Here is a 22,565-nt window from a genome sequence, read left to right on the forward strand (position 1 = left end):
ATATAGATATATATATTGATATATATATTGATATATATTTCACAGATTAATATTGTAGGGTCCCAGCGACTGTCTGTTGAACAACTGTCTACTCTAGTCTGTAGACTTCCTCGTAATGTGGCTATAACATTTTTTTTTTATTTTAAAATGTTTCCGTTGTCAACTTAATCTGCAACATACCATTAAGAATCCCTCAACCATCACAATATTACTGATCAGACTAAAAATATTGTGTTATGGAAGGCCAGTTTTGGTCCTTCATATCAGATGAAGCAAAATACAAATTGATTGATTGAAAAACATTTATTTCCACCTAACAGCCGTTTGTTCAACTTACATATGAAATTCCCATGAACACAATAAAACATGTAGGTGTAATGACAAAAACGAAACGTTCAGGTGAATATTTTTTGCAAAGTGCTGTACGTTTTCCATTTTCTTTCTTTTCTTTTTTATGATCAATCATACTTAGAGTGAATGCAATGAGGACCAACTACATGATGTACAGGCTTTCTCACCTGTCTAATTTATGTTCTTTAAAAAAAATCTACATGAACAACCCTGGACATTTAGGAGACAACACAGCTGTAAAGTGCGAAATGTTATTAGTGATGATACATGTTGTGTTATGTAATTACCCTTTGGGATTAATAAAGTATTTTTGAATTTGTATGTTGAAGTTGCTTCCTGGTTTGACGTCCGCTCTGACGTCATGGCCATGGTCCTTTGTGGTGCCTGGTGGTGACCTCAGTTTGGTTCTGCGGAGATCCGAAAGTCCAGCCAAAAGGGAAAAGGCGAGCGGCTAAACTTCTTTCGTATTTTTGTGGAGTTGATGTTCTATCTGGAAAGTCAATTTTTGGTGGAAATCTTTGCTGTAGACATTTTTGTTTTTATTTTTTTAACGAGAGATGCATTTGGACACTACTGGAGAAAAGCGGCATCTAGTGGCGTCTTTATGCAAGTTGAAACTTTATTCATTAAACGTTAACATTTCTACTTTCTACATTATATACAGCAATTTAATGTATTTTTGATTGTTTATATTATAAATTTGGGGGATGTGTGGAATTGATTTAAGTAGCAGCGCAAATTATGCCAGCCGCCAGTGGCGCTGCAGATCCTTCCACAACATTAACAGCTGGTAAACGCTCATGGGGACGGAGCGGAGCTCAAGATGGAGCGAGCAAGCGTGCTGCCAAACATCCGAACAGGTCCAGGTCCTGCCTGAGGGCGGAAAGAGGCAGAGACACCGCGGCGGGGAAAACAAGATCCGCGGACGGCCGAGAGGGGGAGCCCGAAAGGCTCGGCAGAGCAGCTGTCCAACCAGTTGGTGCTGAGGCTGATCTCACGCCGAACAGGGCGGATGCTGCCAGAGTAGATTCACCAGCACCACCGGGTTGCCGCTCTGCCACAGGCACACCCCGCTTCAAACACCTCGCTGACCAACAAATCCTGCCCAACAAATCCTCTCCTCTGAGGAGAAAGGAGGAAAGCGGGCAGCGGGAGACGAGAAGCGGCGCCGCCGGGGGCTGCGGAGCGGGCCTCGACTCGGGCTGGCGGAGAGAAGGATGCTTTCAGGCTGAGCCGATTCACTCTCATCCGCACAGGAGACTGAAAAGGAGAAGCGTGAAGATGCAGACCGAAACGGAGGGCGCTGCTGGGGTGGAGGCCGCGCAGGGAGAGCCGGATCCGGCTGCGGGGGAGACGGAGGAGGCGTCCATGACACAGCAGGACCAGGCCCTGGAAGAGGAGATAGAGAGGCTTCTGGAGGAAAATGATGATCTCAAGGTTTATGCTTAATCACTGGATGATTCTTTGTTAACAGTTATAAAATATGAGAGACAAAAAGCAGAGTAAAATAGTATGTATTCTGGCGTTGTTATTGAAAGATGGGAAATCAATCATTTAGCCTGTTGATTATTCTTCGGAGGAGGAGGCTAAGCTCTACAGTCCATACGGAGGGGAAAACATGTTATTCATTAGCTTGTACTGATATTGATTCACCTGGATCAATACTGTTTTGTCTTTAGAGTGAACTAATCAGATAGTCACAATCCAGTATTTAATATATTAAATATGGTAGATGTTGGAAAAATCTGTAAATCTGTTAAAGAAATTACAAACTGGGAGCTTAAATTATTTGGCTCTAAAACATTTTATTTTCACTACAGTGTTTTGTGTGTGCGTGTGGGTGTGTTCGTGCGTGTGTGCGCGCGCGTGTGTTTTGTGGTGGAAAGCACCACGAAAACGTCATGCATAAGAAAATAAACTATAAACTATGAATTAAAATGGAAGCATATTGGTGCCAAATGTCTGGTGAGTAAAGAGCATATTGACATGATCCTGGTAGTCACAACAAATTCAGGGAAATCTTAAAAACTTTAAATAAAAATGCATATTAAATACATTCTACTAATAGTATTATTAATAGTACTAACAGTCAGGGATCAAAAAAAGAAGAAAGCAAAGTATAGTGGCAAATAAAAGTTCATGAATGAAAAAGAAAGAGATCGTTTAAAAGGTTATTTAAAGTAAGCCTTGCAAAGAAACACTACAGCGAAGCATGCTCTTCTACTTTAATGACCCATCTGCTGATCTTTGGTGTGATTCTTGCCAGTGTGAGATCGAGGAGATGAGGGCCGAGATGGACGAGATGCGAGACACCTTCTATGAGGAAGACACATGCCAGCTGCAGGAAATGAGGCGTGAGTTAGAGCGGGCCAATAAAAACTGCCGGATCCTGCAGTATCGACTGCGCAAAGCCGAGAGGAAGAGGCTGCGCTACGCCCAGACGGGAGAGATTGATGAAGAGCTGCTGAGGAGCCTGGAGCAGGACCTGAAGGTGGAAGCCGACGGTCAAAACTCATCAATCCTCCTCTGACGCTGTCGTGGCAAAGCATTTGACGGAGTTACTAGTCCTGCTGCTAATTCTGTTGCAGGTGGCGAAGGACGTGTCGGTGCGGCTGCACCACGAGCTGGAGAAGGTGGAGGAGAAACGGACGAAGACAGAGGAGGAGAATGAAAAACTGAGACAGAAGCTCATAGAGGTGGAGGTGACCAAACAGGCTCTACAGAATGAACTTGACAAAACCAAAGAGGTGAGGACATGGATGGCAGTAAAGACTAAATGCAGACTGAGCTTAAGCTATCTCGTAAAGAAAATTGAGCAACAAAAATCGATGTCTCCACATCTGAAAAGCCGGTATAGAGGCATACCTCTAAAGGACCTGCAGCTGTAAATGCTTCAAAATGTGGTTCTATGGCTTTTATGATTTTTTTTTATTTGAAAACATTTATTTGTAAACTACTTTGAGTTGGCACTGTACCTCTTCATATGCTGTCGAAAAAAAAGCATGAAAGCCTAAATTGTCCTTTGTCCTGTCTCTCTCTTAGTCTCAGAAGCGAAGGGGAAGCAAAGATGTCCAGAAGGCTGACAAGAAGCCAACACAGACTCCGACTGAGGTCAGAAGCTCTCATTAACAGCTGGAATTCTATTCATGTCAAAGTATCTCCATGTTTTGAACCAATCATTTTTCTACGATCAACTATGTCATTTATATGTAGACAAGAGTGCTCAAGCAATTGCAGACTTAGTGAAAGTTAAAAATCTTTTTGGCCCAATCTCTTGGCTGACGGGCTGCGGCTCAGAATCTTCACTTTAATCTTAAGTCTTTGCAGATTTTTGCAGAGACTGATTTTCTTTTTTCCTCTCTCAGGAGGAGAACGACGACCTGAAGTGCCAGCTAGCTTTCATCAAAGAGGAAGCCGTGCTTATGAGGAAGAAGGCGGCCAAGATCGACAAGGAAAAGGACCGCCTGGAGCAAGAGCTGCAGAAGTATCGCTCCTTCTACGGAGAACTGGACAGTACCCATCCCAAAGGGGAGGCCGGGGGTCCGCCCACCACCCGCGAGTCAGAGCTGAAGCTGCGGCTTCGGTTGGTGGAGGAGGAGGCCAACATCCTGGGGAGGAAGATAGTAGAGTTGGAGGTAAGACCAGACAATGCAGTGAGAAGCTTTTTTGAGGGGAAATTTCTGGAATCTTTTCAAGTTGGTCTCCGTCTTTCCAACCAGGTTGAGAACCGAGGTCTGAGGGCTGAGCTGGATGACCTCCGCGGTGACGGGGATGGTGCCGGGAGCTCTGGGCGCGGAGCGACGGGTGGGTCGGGCGTGGGACGAGGTCTGGGCGATGATCTGACCGAGCTCCGACAGCAGCTGCAGCTGGTGGAGGACGAGGCCGAGCTCCTGAGGAGAAACCTGGCTGATGCTGAGGAGCAGAACAAGAGGGTGACAGCAGAGTTGAACAAATTGCGTTTCAAGGCCGGGACCCACGAGGGAGGAGCCAGGCACGGTGGAGGGGGTTCAGGAAGTGCAACGCCCGATGGAGCCAAATCAGAAAATCTGCAAGAGGAGCTGAAAGCTGCAAGGCTGCAGATCAATGATCTCAGTGGCAAGGTCTGAAATTTTAATATCTGTTTTCTGTACTTATAATAAGATAATAACCTTTAACATTTTACATTTATTAAGTCACATTACAACCACAAACTACAGAGTAGGGTAATGAGATGTTGTGTGATTGGCCAACATGCAAAGTTGAAGGAAACAAAACTAGAACATTTCTGAAGAAATTTAAACGGGGCCTGCCAAAGTGTCGGTTGAAACACGGACTTCTGATGCTAAAAATTAGCATCAGTGCTAAAGTAATAACTCAATAACATGTGGAGCGTCAGAAGCATGTTGAGTAACATGGACTTACTCCATTCACTGTATTAAAAATAGTGTATAAGCGAAAATTAGCCAAAATGCTAATGTTAGCCTAAATGCTGCCAGTGGCATGTGGGGCCTCACTAACATGTTGTCTTACATTGACTTCCTCCATTTCTTCTGCTCCTTTGAAATACTACATAACAAGAATTGTGCAGGTGGTGAATTTGGCAGGAAAGTGAAAATGTGTTTTTCTTTTTGTTGTCATTGGTGGGACATATACTATAAAACAGACATTCAACACTAAACTAAAAATCTGAGTTATACTTTGTGGCAGTTCGTTAGCAGAAAAAAAATGTTAATCTCTGAACACCAAATCTATAACAAGTAATATTATTGTAAATAACACATAAGCTCTTTTGAAACACTACTTGTCTTATACTATTTAACAAGGACAAGGAATTTTGCAGAAAAGTGAAAGTTAGTTGTTTTTTTTTTTTCATTGGTGATAAATTACAAATGAAACTCATAAAACTTGATGCTCCTAAATTGACAATAATTTGGACTGTCAAAATAAGAGCATCACACCCTACAAAATAAAAGTTTTTATATTTTTTCACATCAGGTAATTCCTGTTTTGGGCATTATATGACTGGTTTAAAGAAACAGACTGTGTACGCATTTAGCAGGCGTTGTAAGCAGGACAGAAGTGCTGTTGTACTGTGCATCACTGTGTGATAGGTATTTTTCGACAACCTATGTAAAATGAACCACAGACAACTTATGTGAGTTTTTACCAAGCTTTCATGAAAGGAGAAGACGCAGCGGACCGCTCCAGCGAGCTGCCCACCGCGTTCTGAATACCTCCAGTTTGAGCTCGTCTTTTATTATGAAGGAAAAGAGGGAGGTTAGGAGGGAGGATAGGGAAGCAAGACGGGAGAAACAAACTCCTTCTGCACACAGGCAGTTTCTAAGGTAGGGAGTATTCCGATTGATAAGAAGGCACCTGTGGAAACATAATTTAAAGTCTGGGAAACAAACAGTTAACCGTTTCACATGAAGACGAACAGGCAGATGGAGCCTCCTGTTTAGCTTATACACACAGAAGGAAGTTAGAACACTTTACATTAAGAATCACAATAATCTATAACAATATAATGTTGGGTTAATGATCTAAAGTAATAATAAATGTTTGATGTTATAAATGTAAGAATGATAACATAAAAAATTCTAACACTGTGAGTTTGCTTTGGAACAGCTCAGGATGGCTTCACCTTCTTTTATACTTAAGGTCAACAATTTTATTACCACCACTTAACTGAAATAATTAGCCAGAAAAGTCCACAAATATATTATTTATTTACTTACTTGCAATTAGGTCCTCCTCTTTTTGCCCCACAACAATCAGGCTCTGTCTCCTAGCACTGCCTACATTTCACCATATGATAACTGTTTAAAATATATTCTTGAAATTATGTCATGACTTTTGGTTTAAGAGTGTGTGTCACCACAAGATTATCATTTGCCCCCACCAACACACCCTCTGGACACCTTCTGGATAACAGCCTTTGTTAAGTGTGATGCAGTGTGTGTGTCCTGCCTTGTCTACTCAGTGGGTTGAGTGGGTTGGGTTGCCATGCAGTGTCAGTGACAGATTTGCTCTACAAACATATCTGGCTGTGTTATTTTCTATAAGATCTACACCAAACACAAATCAGCACTAACTGTTAAGAAAATAACAGGATAATTTGGTAATTTCCTACATGAAGTTGGATAAAAATGAATCCTAACTGGTTTCATGATCTGTGTAATTTTGTTTGTGAAAGGCATACAAGTTTCCGTCTCACTGCTGCCCCTCCCTTTTCCTTCAGGTAATGCAGCTTCAGTATGAGAACCGTGTGCTCCTCTCCAACATGCAACGCTACGACCTGGCTTCCCATCTCTCCCTGCGGCCCAGCCCACGAGACAGCGACGCAGAAAGCGACGCGGGCGGGGCGGCGAGCGGCCGCCGCGAGAGCGACGAGGACTCCACCTCGTCCCGCTTGCTCCCTCCTCATCGCAAACGGGAGGGCCCCGTGGGCGGGGAAAGCGACTCGGACGAGGTGAGAAACAACAACGGCAGCAGCCGATGCATGACGCCCACGAGGGGCCTCCACACCCCACCGGGTCCCGAGGGCTCCGCCTCCTCTGCCTTGGCTCGCTTCCTCCCTGGCGGTCGCTGTAACCTCCGCGACAGGCAACAGCTGATTGACATTCGCGTGGAAGCGGAGAGGCTGGTGCGCACCATCGACAGGCTCATTGCCGACACGGCCACCATCATCTCCGAGGCGAGGGTGTACGTTTCCAATGGCGATTTGATGTTCAGGAGGGCGGGGGAGGAGGGCGGAGAGGACGACGGGAGCAGGATCAGGGAACATGAACTACTTTATCGCATTAACGCCCAGATGAAGGCCTTCCGAAAAGAGCTACAAGCTTTCATTGACAGACTGGAGGTGCCAAGGCTCGAGGACAGAGAGGCAGAGGAGCCGCTGTCGGTGAGAGTTAAAGTCTTTCAGCTTCATGACGGCTTTTCAGAAGTCCTAAACAGAGTACTGACTTTTCTTCTTTTTCTCACCTGCAATGTTTTCCTCAGATGTTCCAACCAATCATTTTGCTCATCCTTATACTCGTCTTATTCTCATCCCTCTCTTATGCCACTATCTTTAAACTAGTCTTCCTGTTTACTCTGTTCTTTGTTCTGTGATATAAGCCATCCTATGTTCAAATCATCCCTGTTTGTGTTTGCTATGTTGATTTCATTTTTCTTCCACCCCCTCCCACTCTCCTTCAAAAAAAAAAAAAACCTCCTCATTTGTTGCCATGGTAATCTAAAGCACAGAAAAGCTCAGCACCCGCCCTTTCCGCTCATTAACTGGCTTCAACAACTGGAGTCTCTAATATCATAACAGATCACAATCAGCGTCCTTCTCTACAGAAGGTGAGTGTTTATCTATTTTTTATTTTTTTTTTCATGAATTCATTCTGGGACATTCATAGTTGTCATGGTTACTGCCTGACTGGCACGCGCCTTAAGGAATGATTGGGATTTCTTCTGCTTTTGTTGTTTTTTTATGCTTAAATCTTAATATCTGACAAATGTAAGCTGGTTTGTAAACACAAACGTCAGTTTCCAGTTATATTATTTAGCACCTGTGAACTAATTAGCACTATAAATTATTAGTTTTAAGATGTAATTACCTTTTAAAATGCAGTTAGTTTGAATAGTTTTATTCACTATCACCTTAGAAAGCTGCATTTTGTGGTTACTGAAGATATCTTTGTCTAATTGTGATCTTCCGAAACAAAAGACGTGACCACAGTTTGTCCGTGGTGTGATTAAAAAACAATTTTTTATCTTTAACATGCTGTGAATCCAAAATTCTCTTTGTTTTCCAGAAACCTTGCCCTACCATCCTGCTATCGTTTCCTGAAGGTAAAGTAATGACAAAGTGTGTTTGTTTGTTCTTCCGCCAAGGCAAATGATGATTTATCATATTAGAGAACAGGTGGGGAGAGGATCCAAGGGCGTTTACACTAGAGGGACAACTGATAGGTCAAACGTGGGCTGTTTTTGTCAGGCGATGCTAAAGTTGCCAACAGAACTCTGATTTGGTGCTACGGTTGTCAGTGATGGTGTAATTTTCATAAATACATGCACAGTATTCATACGCTGACATTTTCCACATGTTGTCAAGACAAAGCTCATGACAATATGTTAAGCTTAAAGACAATTATACTTTCTTTTTTTTCAAATAAAAATCTGAAAACTGTGTGCATTTTTTAATTAGCCCCATTTGGTCTTATTTAGTTGATGAGCATCTGTGAAGTCTTTGCACAAATTCTCAATTGGATCCTAGCCATTCTAGCACATATTTGGGTTGATCTAAACCGTCACATTGTAGCTTTGGGTGTATTTTTAGAGTCATTGGCCAGGATGGTTTTGGTATTAATTGTCCTCCATATAAGGAATTTGGCATTTAGGCTTTACTTAGGGAATAAAGTTGAATTTTGGTCTCGTTTGTCAGAACTTCTTATGGTAAACTTATTTTTTCATTTAAGGGCATTATGTTAGGTGTTGGTGGTTATTAATACAAAACAATTTATGACATAAAATCCATTAAAATTATTTGAAATTTGTTGTTGCGGCTTGACAAATGTATGTAATATATATATATATATATATTTGTAAGGCACTGAAACTACAGGCAAAAGGTGTGATTTTTTTGTATCTAAAACAAAAAACATTTGATGTTTCATTTTTATTTTCCTATATGCTCTAGGAACTAATTAAGCCTAAGTGCAAAAGAACAACAAATCACATCTGAAGTTTGAAGAATTCAAAGGATGACCTTAAAATATGCCAACCATGCCACACATCCACCCAACAGTCTCCTTTCCGTGACTGTGTTCAATAAAGATATTATTGACTGTGACACATTATTACTCACTGTGTCACCCACACCCATTTGGCTTCCTTTGGAAAAATGATTTGCAGCACGGTCAGGTCACAAGATGAAATCTGCCCAGGCCTCCTATAAGCGGAGTAGCAACAGAGGAGCCCATTGGCCGAGACAGCAGCGGCAGCTGAAATAGCTATGTAAACACTTTCCCTCTCTCTGTGTGCCCCGGTAATTATAGCCGGGATGCTGGTGACGACAGTCGTCCCAATGAGACTTCGAATGCTGGAATAAATTTGACATTATGACATTTGATCCCGACTCCGATTGGCGCGCGCTGGGCTGGTGGTATAAAGCCCGGGGACCCCAGCTGGAACAGAAGATGTTTACCCTTTAGCTCAAACCTCGGGTCTTAACTCTGAGGAAGGGGACCCTTTAAATCGAGTGTTGCTGTGCTTTACGTAACAGAGCGGGGCATAAGAGAAGGGCAGCGACGCGGAGAGAGGGGACTTTACAGCTCCGCAACGTGGGGAGTGAAAGTGCTGGAGAGGATAGGGATCAGAGCGGAGGGAATATTTACTGCAAGACAGGGAGCATTTCTGTGTAGAGTTAAGGTAAGAGCTGCTGGGTTCATTGAGACTAAAAGGCAGGTGTCTTCACTTCTGGAGATGTTAAACATGTACTTTATAACTTTATAGTCTGAACTTGGAAAAAAGAGGAAAGAAACAGGATTTTAACCAGTTTTACACATCTATGCTAGGTTATAAGCCATGTACTTGATTTTTTTAAATAAACTTCCCTGCTCCAGGCATAGATTGTCTCTGTCCACAGGACATTGAGTCACCTTACTATGCATAGTTACAGGATTATTAATATCTCCACTCTTACATCACAGGTGGGAGGGAAATGGCTAGTACATTCAGGCACTTTCTACAGGGATGCTTGTCATTCTGAATTATGGCAACAACAACGAAAACCCTTCCCCTCCTAATTTCTTTTATGCTGCTAAGATTTAAAAAAAAAAAAAAAAAAACTTTTCAGATATTGGTGGATTTAATTAGGAAGCTTAAAGTCTAATATTCTAGAAAATGTATAGGAAGATATTTGAATGTCTAACTTTGAAACCCAGAATCGACCTTTAACATCTTGGTCATGTTCCGAGCATCTCGTTGCGTAGTCGGAGTGTTCTGATTCCTGAATGTAGTGAGTGTTGAAGAGGGAGGCTGGAGGTCAAATGCTTGATAAAGATCCGTCTTGTAACACTTGTCGGCACACGTGCTGCAGCGGTACAGTGGATTTTGAAGGAGAATGCCGAAACTGTGGGGCTGTGAATATTTGAAACAGAACAAATAGTCAAACTGTTGAAGCAAAGTCTCGATCTTCCTTAAATATTACTGTTAAAAATAGACACGCAACCTAGATTTTTTGCGTTATCTTGAAATCTAATTTTCTTTCATGCGTTTCTCCTTTTTAGTTATTTCAGGTCATCAGTCCCATCGGTTACCTAACTGCCACCCCAGCTGCGACCTCTGAACGGAAGAGAGCAAAGCAGAAGAAGGAGGGGCGGAAGCAGCTATTCAACAGAGCCTCGGGGTCATCGAACGGCCTGCGTCATGGCAGCCATCGATCTGGAGCTGGGGCTGGAACGCGGCGGCCGGGTGTGGGGGCAGGAGAGGCCCGACACCGCCGACAACTTTGACTCCGAGATGCAGGAGTGGGAGGATCAGCTGCAGGACATCCAGAGAAAAATAGAAGAGGTAAGAATCGATGGGAAACACATCCAGTGTCAGAGTGGAAAATCAGTTTACACATAATCCAAATGGACTCCTGGTAGTCTCAATTGTCATGTTGCGTTTTACTTAAAAAAAAAAAAAAAAAAGCGATGTAGATCGAGAATATAAAATACTAGTGTCACAGGTAGATTTTGGCCAATATGAGATTCTTGTGGTATGATAACCCTGAGAAAAACCAGAACATCGTTGTGATAGTACTTCCACAAAAATAATCTATCTGTATTTATTGACCGATTATGACAGTTAAATGACGCTATCTATAATTTGTATTCACTGTTATTTGGATTTTGAACATAGTTAAGCAAAAATGTGGAATAAACAAAAGTAAGCAAAGATTGTCAGGAGCTTTCTGAACCAAAAATTGAACTTTTAGGCACGTTAATTAATCAAGCGGTGTTACCTTGATAAGAAACGTAGGTGGCGCTTCTTTGGTTCCAGTACCATGACTGTCTGTTTATTTTCGTTCACAAAATGTTACTGAACAACCAATATTTTTTTTCTTCTTTGTTTGGAAAAAAAGGAAGTGTTCTCCTTTCAAACAGCTGACTGGCAGTGTGCAGCACTAAGTGCGGGAGGGGCAGCATTGAGACTCATTGACTCTTTCAGGCATTGAAAATTTTGGCCTCAACAAAATTTTCTCTGGTATTTCATTAAAATGACCATACTATAAAAACGGAAAAAAAGATAACTTGCATTCATAAACGCAGCAATCTTTACGCTATTTACATCAGCCTTCTCAGCCCCCTGAACTCACCCGCACGAAAATAGATCTGAAATTTTACAGGAAGACAATAAACAAGAGTAGCTTAATATTACCCCTCTGTACTAGGGGTACTTCCTGATTGTCTCCCCAGGGAGCGGTAATTGGTGCAAAGTGTGTGTACGCTCCGCATTAAACAGTTGGCAGCGCACAGACTGACTCGACCTCGTGACCTCGTTGGAGCAGCAGTACAGACAAATGTTAACAAGCTAATTAAACTGGGTTGTGCTGACAGACCTGCGGGACACATTCAGCCTCTCTGTCACTTATACACATAGCCTGAAAGTGGATCTTGAGCGAGGTATCAGACAGATGCTTCTTCAAAGTGGAAAAGCACATGTTGATTACAAATATAGGTTGGGCAGATTTTGCGTAATATCTGTTAGTTACAACAGCGGAAAATAGGTCAAATCAATGCAGAAACAGCAGCGTTTCTACATTGATCTACATGATCTCCTCTTCCTGTTTTGTTTTCAAGCTGTACAACGAAGTTCAGGCCCGCAGAGGAGCCAGCGACATCCCTGGTGACAGCCAGAAAAACGGCGACCCATCTGATTGTGAGCTGAGGCAACACGGCGATGTCCTGTTTGCGCCTGGTTCCCGCGGCGGGAATCGCGTCAGAGGTCATGACGGACACGGCTACGGTTGCTGCCGCTCCAACGGGGTCTCAGAGATCGGAGACTTGCTGCAGGATTATCTGGAGAAGGGGAATAAAACGAGCCGGAAGAACAACAGAGCTCGCCACGTGGTGAGTAGATTCCTTGACCCCTCGTGCCTCGTTCTGCTGGCATCAGCAGAAACAAGATAGGTGGGACGTCCTGTGAGCTGGAGCTGTGGTTCTGACAGGAATGTATTGATTTCAGTTCCCTGAACAGTGCTTACACGGCGAAGTTTAGTTTCTCATGTAGCCCAGTGCACTTTGTAGACACATAACTGAGTAGTGGGTAATAAGGGTGAAATGATAAGACTCTCTGTTCCCACTGGACATCAGTAGAAATTCTCCAGTCAGAATTTAATGATCAATTTCCCATCCCTGTTTTTTTGTAAAGCTTTTAACTGCTCTGACCAGTTTTAGGAGATTTCGATTTCGGTTTAGGAACTAAAATCATACAGGTGTTTGTTCGACGTGATGATTGATTCTTAATATTACTTGTAAAGTGAGATTGTGAGAGAAAGCAGCCCATGTGAAACATTGCTTTACTATTTCAAAACCAATATAAAATTATTAAGGAAGTGACATTCAAAACTGATGTCAAAGTAATTAGCACAGTTAGCAGGGCTAGCATTACTAAAGGAGTAGTCAGCGTGTGTCATTCCCTTAAAAATGTTAACATTTTCAACGTGACGAATGTTGAAAGCTCAAATAGATAAAACAGATCACATCTTGCTCACTCTTGCAGTCTAGATGAATCTTAAGAAGTTGTAAAAGATTTCAAAAAACAGTTTATTCCTCAACAGCTTCTCACATTTATTATCGATACCTCACTCATACTGAAAGTAGTAATCTTCCTCTTCTTTGAGTAACAACTTCCACACCAAAGAATGTTTTTGCACGGTGCACCTACTAATCAAAGAAATGTCCGATTTTGGATTGTCCTACCGGCTAGTCGTTGCTCATCTGCCTTTGGACGTTTTCTGTGCCTAAAACAGCCTGGAGGAAACACAAGTTCCTCTTAACCTGTAAGCACCTCAGGATGCCTGAGTTGCTCTCCTATAGCTCTCTCTGGATGGACAGTCATTGGTCAATTCTAGTAAAGAGACCATTTTTATATATGTCTTTAAAGATCAAAATATTTTAGCTGTACATAGCTGAATGATGCCAGAGCTGCTCGAGATTTGGTAAAGACACCATGAACAGACATTAAAATGACTTTGTAATCTCTTTCAGCATTTCAGTGACACAGTTAAGGTGAACCAGGACATCTCTGCATTCCAGGATGAGGCCAGAAGACGATCTGGAAATCACAGGTAGAAGCTTCTTTCACTGACATTTTAAGTGAACAGAAGAATCAAGCCTAGATTTAGCTTTTTTTTAAAGTTCCTTTTTGTTTTGTCTTTTATCTACTGTCAATCCAGGGTTGGACCAGACCAATATTTGAGCACTTTTGAGGAAACTGAAAACATAAAGAACCGAGTATCTCACATGAGGGGTTCCCCCCACAGAGAGGAAAACACTGGTGCGAAGCCCCCTGTTGGACAAAGAGATGCTTCTGCTGCATCAGCACGTTCTCAGTTCCCAGTCCTGACAGCCGAGTCTCCCTTGTTGGACAAAAAGTCCTTCACTCCAGGGATCCTGGGAGACAGAAAATGCAGCAGCCCCTCAGTTCTTAGGAAGTTTGGAGCCATGCTTCAAGAGAACGAGGGCAAGACACTCACCGAATCCGGGGTGGTGACCCATCAGGGACCGTCCCCAGAGGCAAAGTGTCCCACTCCTTGCTGTCAGCGCAGAGCTCTGGGAGTCACCGGAGGAGCCAGCAAGGCGCCAATGCGCGTGCCTAACCAGAAATGCCAAGCAAATTCTGATGTGCTGACAGCAGAGACAGAGCCCAGCCAAGACCGGGGTTCATTATTAGACTCTGCTCGGCATCACTTCAAGGATCAGAGAGAAGGCTGCAGTAGTGCTAAAGGCTCGCAGTCTGCTCCCCAACAGGTCCTGGGGAGATCTCAGGTACCAGGGAGCCCGAAGGTCCGGCCCCGGGCTAACAGCGGGGCAGACAGGGAGGGAGGGAGAGCAAGAAAGCAGCAACTGGAGCCCAAAACAGACTATAGGACAACGAGTCCTTCTCCTGGAGCTCACAGGATCCCAAGGAGGCAGGATGTACATGACTCTGGCTATTTGAGGGATGAAGGACTTATTGAACTGCTGGACATGCTGGAGATCCAGCATGAGTACAGCTCCAGTCCCAGAACGACATACGCGGCTTACAGACAAGAGCCACAGCAGGTTGGTTCTCCTTCACATGTCTTCAGCTCTGCCAGCAACGGATCTCTGAGTAACCGTGAGCCACCTGTTTCCCACCAGGTAAATCCTGCAGAGATGTCTCCAGCAAGACCCAAGAGGAGTTTTTCCCGTCCCGCACGCCCCGCCAACCAGCGACCTCCTTCCAGATGGGCCAACCATACGCCTGCTGCCAGAATCAGTGCCCCGTCAGGCCCAATCTACAGGCCCCCCAGCCCTCTTACTCGCACCTCTAGTCCTGGCCTCAAGCATCGGCCTCCCATTTCCTACTCCCTTCAGACAGAAACTATCATTATGTGACATTTTCCACCTAATGACGTCTGTCCCCATCACCTTGTACAACAACATCTTTGTAAATAAGGGCCTCCTGTTTTATGAGTGCTAAAGTGAAATGGGAAACTGTCTCCTGATGTGTTCTAAACATAACGTCCATATTCACCGGTGACGCTACAGCTTTAAACTTCTTCTGTGCCTAACTTCTATCAACATTTCACCAATTTTGCTTTTGTTGTTCCCAGATATTTCACTTTTTTGTATAAAAATGCAAGTGTTTTTCTATGTGAAGGATTAGCATGCAGCCCCAGTTCTAGGGCGCGCGCCTTCAGCTTTTCTGGTTGATACGTCGAATCAAATGCCGTCTCATTATTGGAGGGTGATCCAGTTGGGACAAAGAGGCCCAACTGGACTGCTGAAAAGTGTTGTTGGACTGTATGATGAAAAATACTGAAGATGTTCAAATAATAGCTGTGACAATTGATTTTAATATGCCTTTCATGTATTTTTCTTGGTAATAAATATGACTGTGCTTAAAGTAAATGCTGATTCCGTGTTTTGGATTGCCTTGTGTCATTCATGTTTGCAGCCTTGATGGTTTATTGCATGTTCATGCTGTGCATATCAACTACCAGCAGGCCAGACGCTCAGACGTTGCAGTGTTCACTGCCGTAGCAGATGAGATTCGTGTGGTTGGAAATGCCTTCGTCCATCCACAGCAGTTTGCAAAAGTATTTTGATGTTTTCATATTTTTTTATTTAGCATTCAGGTGTTTTTTTCTCATTTGGAAATGTATCCAAATAAAAAGCTTTACTATAAAAGAATACAAATCTTTAACTTCTAAAGGAAGAAGCACATCTTTATTTTACCTCTGTCTTCTCCACAACATGACCTCATGTTAGACAAGTTTGCAAAACTTTTTATGTGGCGCTCTCTTAATGTGCTGCCATTTTCTTTCAAACAGCTAGCTTGTTGCTGATTTGCTGCTTTGTGTGATATCGATGTCTTATAATGACCTAATTATGATAAAACCTTACATGTTAGCCAGATCATCTCAGCCAAACACACGATTTTAGTCAACTTTTGGGAGCTAATTTTCGATGGAAAACTTGGAATTTCAATATTCCCCCCCGCCTTCAATCATTGTCTGCAAAATATCCTTCCAGCGTTCGGTATTGGTATTTTTATGTGTTAACACTCTTTCACCCTAATCACACTTTTTCACTTCTATATGTTCTTAAACAATAAAAGGACAAAATTATTTGATTAAACTGAATTCAAATAAGTAAAATATAGCGCAGTTCAAGGGCTGTCATCTAGCAATGCATTTTTAAAGCGATTATTCTCCAAAACCATTTGTCACAATGAATAAACTTCAGAGTACGCCAACACCCTAGAGTCATTATTCAGCAACAGTTATGCTTCCCGTCGTTATCGGGGTATCCAGTGTGCTGCGAGGACAGAGATCACTTTTCCTGCTCTGTGTTTCGCGCCTCATAAGACCGCTTCGACAACCTCTGGCCTCCCTGACACCTCCTGCTCCCTGCAGGGCGAGGCATCGTGCTTTCACACGCTCTCGAGTTCCCACATCTGCACACATGGGGAACAAACTGTGCCGTTATTTGCTACTGTACACATAGAGCGACCACTTCAGATACACAAATGTACGTGCGTGCATGGTCTGGTGCACATTTTCAACCCCGACAGAGGTAGTTCAACTGTGAAAAGTAATTTAAATGCTTTGTGTGAGGATGAACAGTCCCTTGGCCCCATAATGCCTCAGTCCTGTCACCCAACCTCTTGGTGCTATGCAGCACCTCAGACCAAAATAGCAAGCGTGACGTGTGTTTTGGTGCCAGAAATCTTAGCCTGCTGTCTTGGGGGGTATAAATAAAGAAGGGGAAGAGTTTTTTGCCCCCCCCCCCAATGCCTCTCTGTCTCTTTAGCCATGTTTCCTTTATCTCTGATATCATTATTTCTCTGCGCCAATGAAAAAAACAAAACAAAAAAAAAACATAATTTTTGAGTTCAAATGACTATTTTCAGATTTCAGAAACTCTTAAGGATTTTTATTTGTTTTACTTTTATTTTTGGTTGTAAAAGTTTTATTTATTCTGTCACAAGTATCAACATAGATCTTCCTCTCTGCCTGCTTTCTGTCTGTGGAGTCTTCTCTCATTCTAGGTTTAATCTGTGTGTGTGTATGACCACCTTCCTTACAGTTTGACACCTAATTCATGCGCTGGTATTTTAATGAGATGTCCTGCCAGGACTCCTCATCAGTCCTGACCCCCCCGCCTGCATAAAACAAACTGTGAAACAAATCAATAACTGGGTAAATTCTGAAGGATGTGCATTTATTCACCCCCTTCTTCATCCTCTTCTCAAGCTACTGCTCTTCTCTTTGATTCCCTGGTCCGAGACAATCCGGTCAGGCTGACACTGGATGGCAGAGCTTGGCACAGCGTGTCCCTCTGCTTCACAGGCTATTCATAAGAGCTTGGACAGCCAGACGGCAGAGGGAAGAAGAAGGGCAACACAACAAGAGAAGACAGCTGAACCGTAGCCATGGCTTCTTTGACGTCAGCAGGCCAAGACAACACATCCACTCCAGGAAGAAATAAAAACTGCATTAAATCAACTAAAATGTCTGGTTTTTAAATGTTTGTGCTTGCATGTGCTCTCAATTATCAGTCCAGACACACTATGGCGCTTCCGTAAAATTATTTGGTTCAGCTCATTTTATGGTTTTGGCTGAAGTAACAGTGCTGATCTGCCCTTTTCAATGAGTTGCTGTGCATCTTAACTACGTGTCAATGTGCTGCTTTCCTGGGATCAGCACAGACATTTGAGAACACCCTCTTGGGTTATGTGTCCTATGCGCATTTGAACCAATGGGATCGATACGCAGCCTTTAAATCTACCCTCCCCTCTCTACTGGTCTAATAACTATAAATCTATTTGAAATACACTTGATACACTGGTGAAGTTAGACCATTTTCAAACACATTCTGGGTTACAGAAGTTCCACTGTAAAGTATTGATGCCAGTTACTGACTTCAGGAGTCGGCACCATTGTTAAAGAGGTTTAAAAACAAAAAAGATTAAAAATAAATTCCACTTTTACTGCAGTGTAATCTTACTGAAGACTTTAGACAAAACAGATATTCGAGTAAGTTTATTGAATGGTGGGGGGCGAAAAAAAAAATCCAACTTTTCAGAATTTTATGCATTCCGTAAAGAAGCGTTGGATGCCTATAGCAGCAGTGTGTGTGACATTCAATCATTTGTATTATTTGTGAGCCAGTACATGAGTGTGGTTTTTAAGTTCTCATAATTACTAAAATTTCCTACATTTATACTTTAATTTTTACCACAATTGATCAATTACCTGATAGTCTAAGGCATCCAAATTCCTTGAGGTGTAGCTATGACATGACACAAAGGCCAAGGTGTCTTTGTCACACATCAAAATGGTAGAGACAACAGTGACCGCACTCAAAAAAAAACCACCACCTATTATCATAAATGCAAACCATGTGGAATGGTGAACATTGTGGAGGCCCCAAACACAAACAAGAGGCAGGCAGGTTTGAGAAAAAACTGTTTTTAAATTTACAGGACACAAGTGAGCAACTGAACCAGAGGGTAACACAGACCACAGAATTTGGCAGATGGATCTGGCAAGGAGTTGACTGAACTGAGAAGCATTCAGGCTGGGGAAGTGATTACTAAACATGGAGCAAGTGTTTGATTAGTGTCAGGCTGCAAGTGGAGAGTAAAGCAACAGGCCAGAAGCAGTGGCCGCTGCATGTTTAAGGGATTCCCTGCCACACATCTGACTTAAATAAATGGGGCATTTGCATCATGAGGTAACGCAATCACTTCGATCAGGTGTGAAGAACCACGAAGCTGGAAGGAATTGGGGATAGTGGCAGGTAAAATACGCTAATCGAATACACATGTAACGTCAAAACTAACTAAACAGATCATTATTGGTGGAAGAACACATCTTTAATGGGAGTGTCAACACGTGTGCAGAATGCTGTAATATTTTAGAGGATATTTGGAAGTTAATACAACAAACACTGCACCTGTTACAAATCAAATCTACATCTATATGCAGCCAGAACTTTGTGGCTTTGTGCTCAAAGGATATTATTGCGAAGCATGAAAATAAACTGACTCTGCTTTAGTTGTTCTCTGGAGCCACATATTCCTTCCCTCATCCCCCATCCATCACTCTCGTGATGTCAGACATCACTGTCTCACAGGAGCAATAGACTGGATGGAGTCTACGATAAAATCCTCAGCATGTGTCAGTTGCCGCCGCAACAGACTCAAAATAGACAGTAAAGCGCTTCTTATGTGTATGTCTCAGAAAAATGTGGATAGAGGGGCGACAGGACCACCCTGCTCGTTGAGGCAGCTGAGCATTAAGAGGCCCGGACGACCTGAAACGGAGCTGTTTTACAACCTCCCTTTACAAGACTTGCTCTTTTTATATTTCATAATGTTTCCTAATGTTTTCCATTAGCAACAAGAGATGTTTGCATAAGTCAGTTTACTTCGTGCTGCGGTATGCGTCTATCATCCCACTGCACCGGGCTTCCTCATTCACGGGCTATGCAAAACGACAACAATCTCTGCGTTGTATTTTATTTTTGCAAGCATCAGAGTTTACTGTATTCCTCTTTTATTTGATTGAGAGTATTTTAAAGACATGAAAAATAAATAAGCTACAAAAACATTTACTGATCATGTTAATTTACTTCCTAAATACTCTGCATTTCTAGAATACCTTCTGTACGTGTTCATGAGCCAAGGGTCTCGTTTGCTTGAATTATAAACCTACAGGTCAACTTTTCATGACCCCGCGTGTAGAATCGAATCCCACCACTCCACACTCCATCTCGCACCCGTTTATTCTATAAGGTACAAATCGTCCCTTTGGATTGGGAACAGTTAGTCACAGTTTGTCTCCCTCTGTCTTCGTCCAACTGTCCAAACTGTCAGTGCGTCAGTATCCGTCCATTGACTCAGCCATCTCAAGTGGCACATGGCGAGAGCAGCAGAGCAAGAGGCAGAGACATTAAGTACGGAGAGAAGGAGTCAAAAGCACAGAGGATTCCGGAGCTCATTATTAAAATAGAAAGAGGGTCTAAATTTCCCCATCTCTGAAAGGCAACCCACCAGAGTCGCCTTTCAAAACAAGAGCGACGCTATCGTGGGATTAGCCGGTGTTGCTTGGCAGAGGTGACTATAGGGATCTATTTATCTTGTGACGAATGACAAATTTCAAATTGGCTTCAGTGGACTGGTCAGCTGGGAGCAACTACATTGGCCCTCATCTGGCTCGAGGCCCATTCATGTGACCTTGTTTTCCTCAGTGCATAAACGCATGCTTTAAAGAGGACGCAGCAATGCTGCTAAGGCCTGTTAAGATAATTTACAGTGCGTTGTAGCAGTGGTTAGCTTTCTCAAGGCACTCATTTATCTGGAAATGGAAGAATACATGTGTAAGGCTCATCTACAGATCTACCATGCTCCACCTAAGCTAACAAGCAGGTCATGCAGAGGACTAATTAGAAAAGGAGAGATGGCACTTAATGCGTTCATTTCACAAATCCGACCTTAAGAGTTGGAAGAAGAAAACAATTGCTGAAAAAAAAGATTTTCCACACCAGTGTAGGAAGCAAAGCCAACATGTAGAAAGGGGTTTTCTCTTTAGATGACGATTGTATCAATAAATAATATTTTGAAACACTGAAGGCCTTAATCCAGTTAGAATTCAGTTGTAAGACCTAAAAAGTGATTGTTCTGAAGCTTTTCATCCAAAACGACCGTCCAAATGATGACGACACTCCATAATTCAGAACTAAGACAAAATGCTCGCAGGGTTGAAAGCGTCCCTATTTTCTCTTCAAATACAAAGTTGCTTGCTATTTCCAAACACTTTAATTTCACATAACAAGAAGACCCGTCTTCAAAGTGAAGGTGTATGTCCCTGAGTGCCTATGTCATAATCTGATTTTTGAAGTAATGGCTCCTTCCTAGTGGCTTTTCAGAGTCAGCACAAACAATTTTTTGGCCATAACACATTCTGGGATATAGAGCCCGTCTCCTCTCTCCACTGAAGAATGACTGGACTTTCCAATGTTGATCATGCTTTCATATAATTAAACATATGGACATGTTGGTATCCCTCCGTGAATGATGGAAAAACCCACAATGGTCACTGAAAACCTTGAAAATGACAAAACCAATATTAAATATAAATTTGTGGAAAATTAACCAATGAAAATCAGACAGTATTTTTGAAAAGTGGTTCAACAGAACCACATAATAATAATTTAATAAAAAAAAAAAAAAAAAACTCATGAAATTGGCCCGGACCGAAATGTCCACAATCCTTGTGGACACAGAAGGAAGCATTTTGATTGAGGCACCGCCTCAAAAACATTTACAGGCTTCCGTCCAATAAATTTTTATTTGAATTTTTCGCAGCCATGACAGAATAATAATAACAATAACTCCAATAGTTGTTATTCGCCAGGGTTCAGATAGAGAGAAGACTATAATTGTAACAAACCAATTATCCGGTCTGTTGCAATCCATTATGTAGTTATGAGAGTGTAAAATGTGTTATTTGTGTTATATTAATATTGTGTTACTTACTTTCCACAGCATTAAACTTTTCCTACATGTAAACTGAGGTCAGGAGCAGGAATAAAGTTCCCCATCATGATCAGGCGAACATAACTAAAAGTCTGCCTGGCATCAGCAAGCTCATAGGTGCCATCTTTCAGCCACGTCTCATTCACTACAACTATTTAAGTCCCACATCAGTGCAGGCTGGTGATGTAAAACAAACATTTAGGTCAGCTAAACACAGTATAACGTCATGATTAACTCATCTTCAAGGATAGAAGTTGGCTTTTATGTGGCAATATATCAAAATGCCATTCCAATTAGAGGGAGGAAAATACTGATAAACGCCTAATTTCAATATTTATTAAGAGTCGTGATATTTAATGATTGTAATCAAGAGCTGCGGTGGATATTTTTGTTTGTGCATGCACCAAACTGCACCTACTTTTTGGATCTTTTGTTTCACTTTCCTTGCACATCAAGCTTCTAGGTGGAGAACTCACAAATTGCATCATTATATTCTGCTGTATTTAGACATAGACATAAGACTTGGACCTGGACTTTATGATTTTAGGCGTCATCATAGTAATAATGTAATATGTTGCTGATATAAATGGTTCAGTAGCCCCAAGATTAGGAAGACATGTCACTTGATAGGCTCTAATGGTGTGAGGTCGATGAGAGTTACAGTAGGAGTGAAGTCATTGCTGGCTCCTGCAGCGGTGAGCTACCCTGTCTGCGAATCTAAAGGTTTTATGGCTAGAAATACTGTACAATGAATAAAATCTAAAATTTGCAAATCTGCAAGAAAATGCAATAGAAATATTTGAACATGGGTGTCTTGAACAAACAAAATGAGCCTGAATTTAGAAAAGGGGAAAAAAAATGCTTCATATAAGTCAGCAGACACGGCCAGTCCATATTGTTCAACAATAAAAATGGTCATAAATAACCTCCACATTAACAAAGCTCAGTTATGAGCCTCAGGGTGA

The 22,565-nt window shown here is 42.3% G+C and overlaps 2 protein-coding genes across 3 annotated transcripts; both read left to right on the top strand.

The window, feature by feature from the left end:
- Positions 1-728: 728 nt before the first annotated feature.
- LOC103144144 (protein SOGA3-like) lies at positions 729-7,527 on the top strand. The gene is made up of 8 exons (XM_007560988.2): positions 729-1,788; positions 2,618-2,842; positions 2,940-3,098; positions 3,394-3,462; positions 3,717-3,986; positions 4,071-4,451; positions 6,572-7,234; positions 7,333-7,527. Exons 1-8 carry the CDS (start codon positions 1,093-1,095, stop codon positions 7,441-7,443), a joined length of 2,574 nt encoding a protein of 857 aa, XP_007561050.1. The 5' UTR covers positions 729-1,092; the 3' UTR covers positions 7,444-7,527.
- Positions 7,528-7,585: 58 nt separating this feature from the next.
- Positions 7,586-15,464, top strand: LOC103144143 (uncharacterized). 2 transcript variants are annotated; one of them, XM_007560987.2, is made up of 7 exons: positions 7,586-7,677; positions 8,136-8,172; positions 10,611-10,893; positions 12,168-12,437; positions 13,578-13,657; positions 13,766-14,633; positions 14,712-15,464. In XM_007560987.2, the coding sequence occupies exons 3-7, from the start codon at positions 10,750-10,752 to the stop codon at positions 14,946-14,948; spliced, it is 1,599 nt and encodes a 532-aa protein (XP_007561049.1). In that variant the 5' UTR covers positions 7,586-7,677; positions 8,136-8,172; positions 10,611-10,749; the 3' UTR covers positions 14,949-15,464. The 2 variants fall into 2 exon arrangements, with proteins under 2 accessions (XP_007561049.1, XP_016531376.1); XM_016675890.1 differs by having other exon boundaries at positions 13,766-15,464.
- The last annotated feature ends 7,101 nt before the right edge of the window (positions 15,465-22,565 follow it).

This window comes from Poecilia formosa, unplaced genomic scaffold (genome assembly GCF_000485575.1).
Source record: "Poecilia formosa unplaced genomic scaffold, Poecilia_formosa-5.1.2 Scaffold122, whole genome shotgun sequence".
Taxonomy (NCBI): domain Eukaryota; kingdom Metazoa; phylum Chordata; class Actinopteri; order Cyprinodontiformes; family Poeciliidae; genus Poecilia; species Poecilia formosa.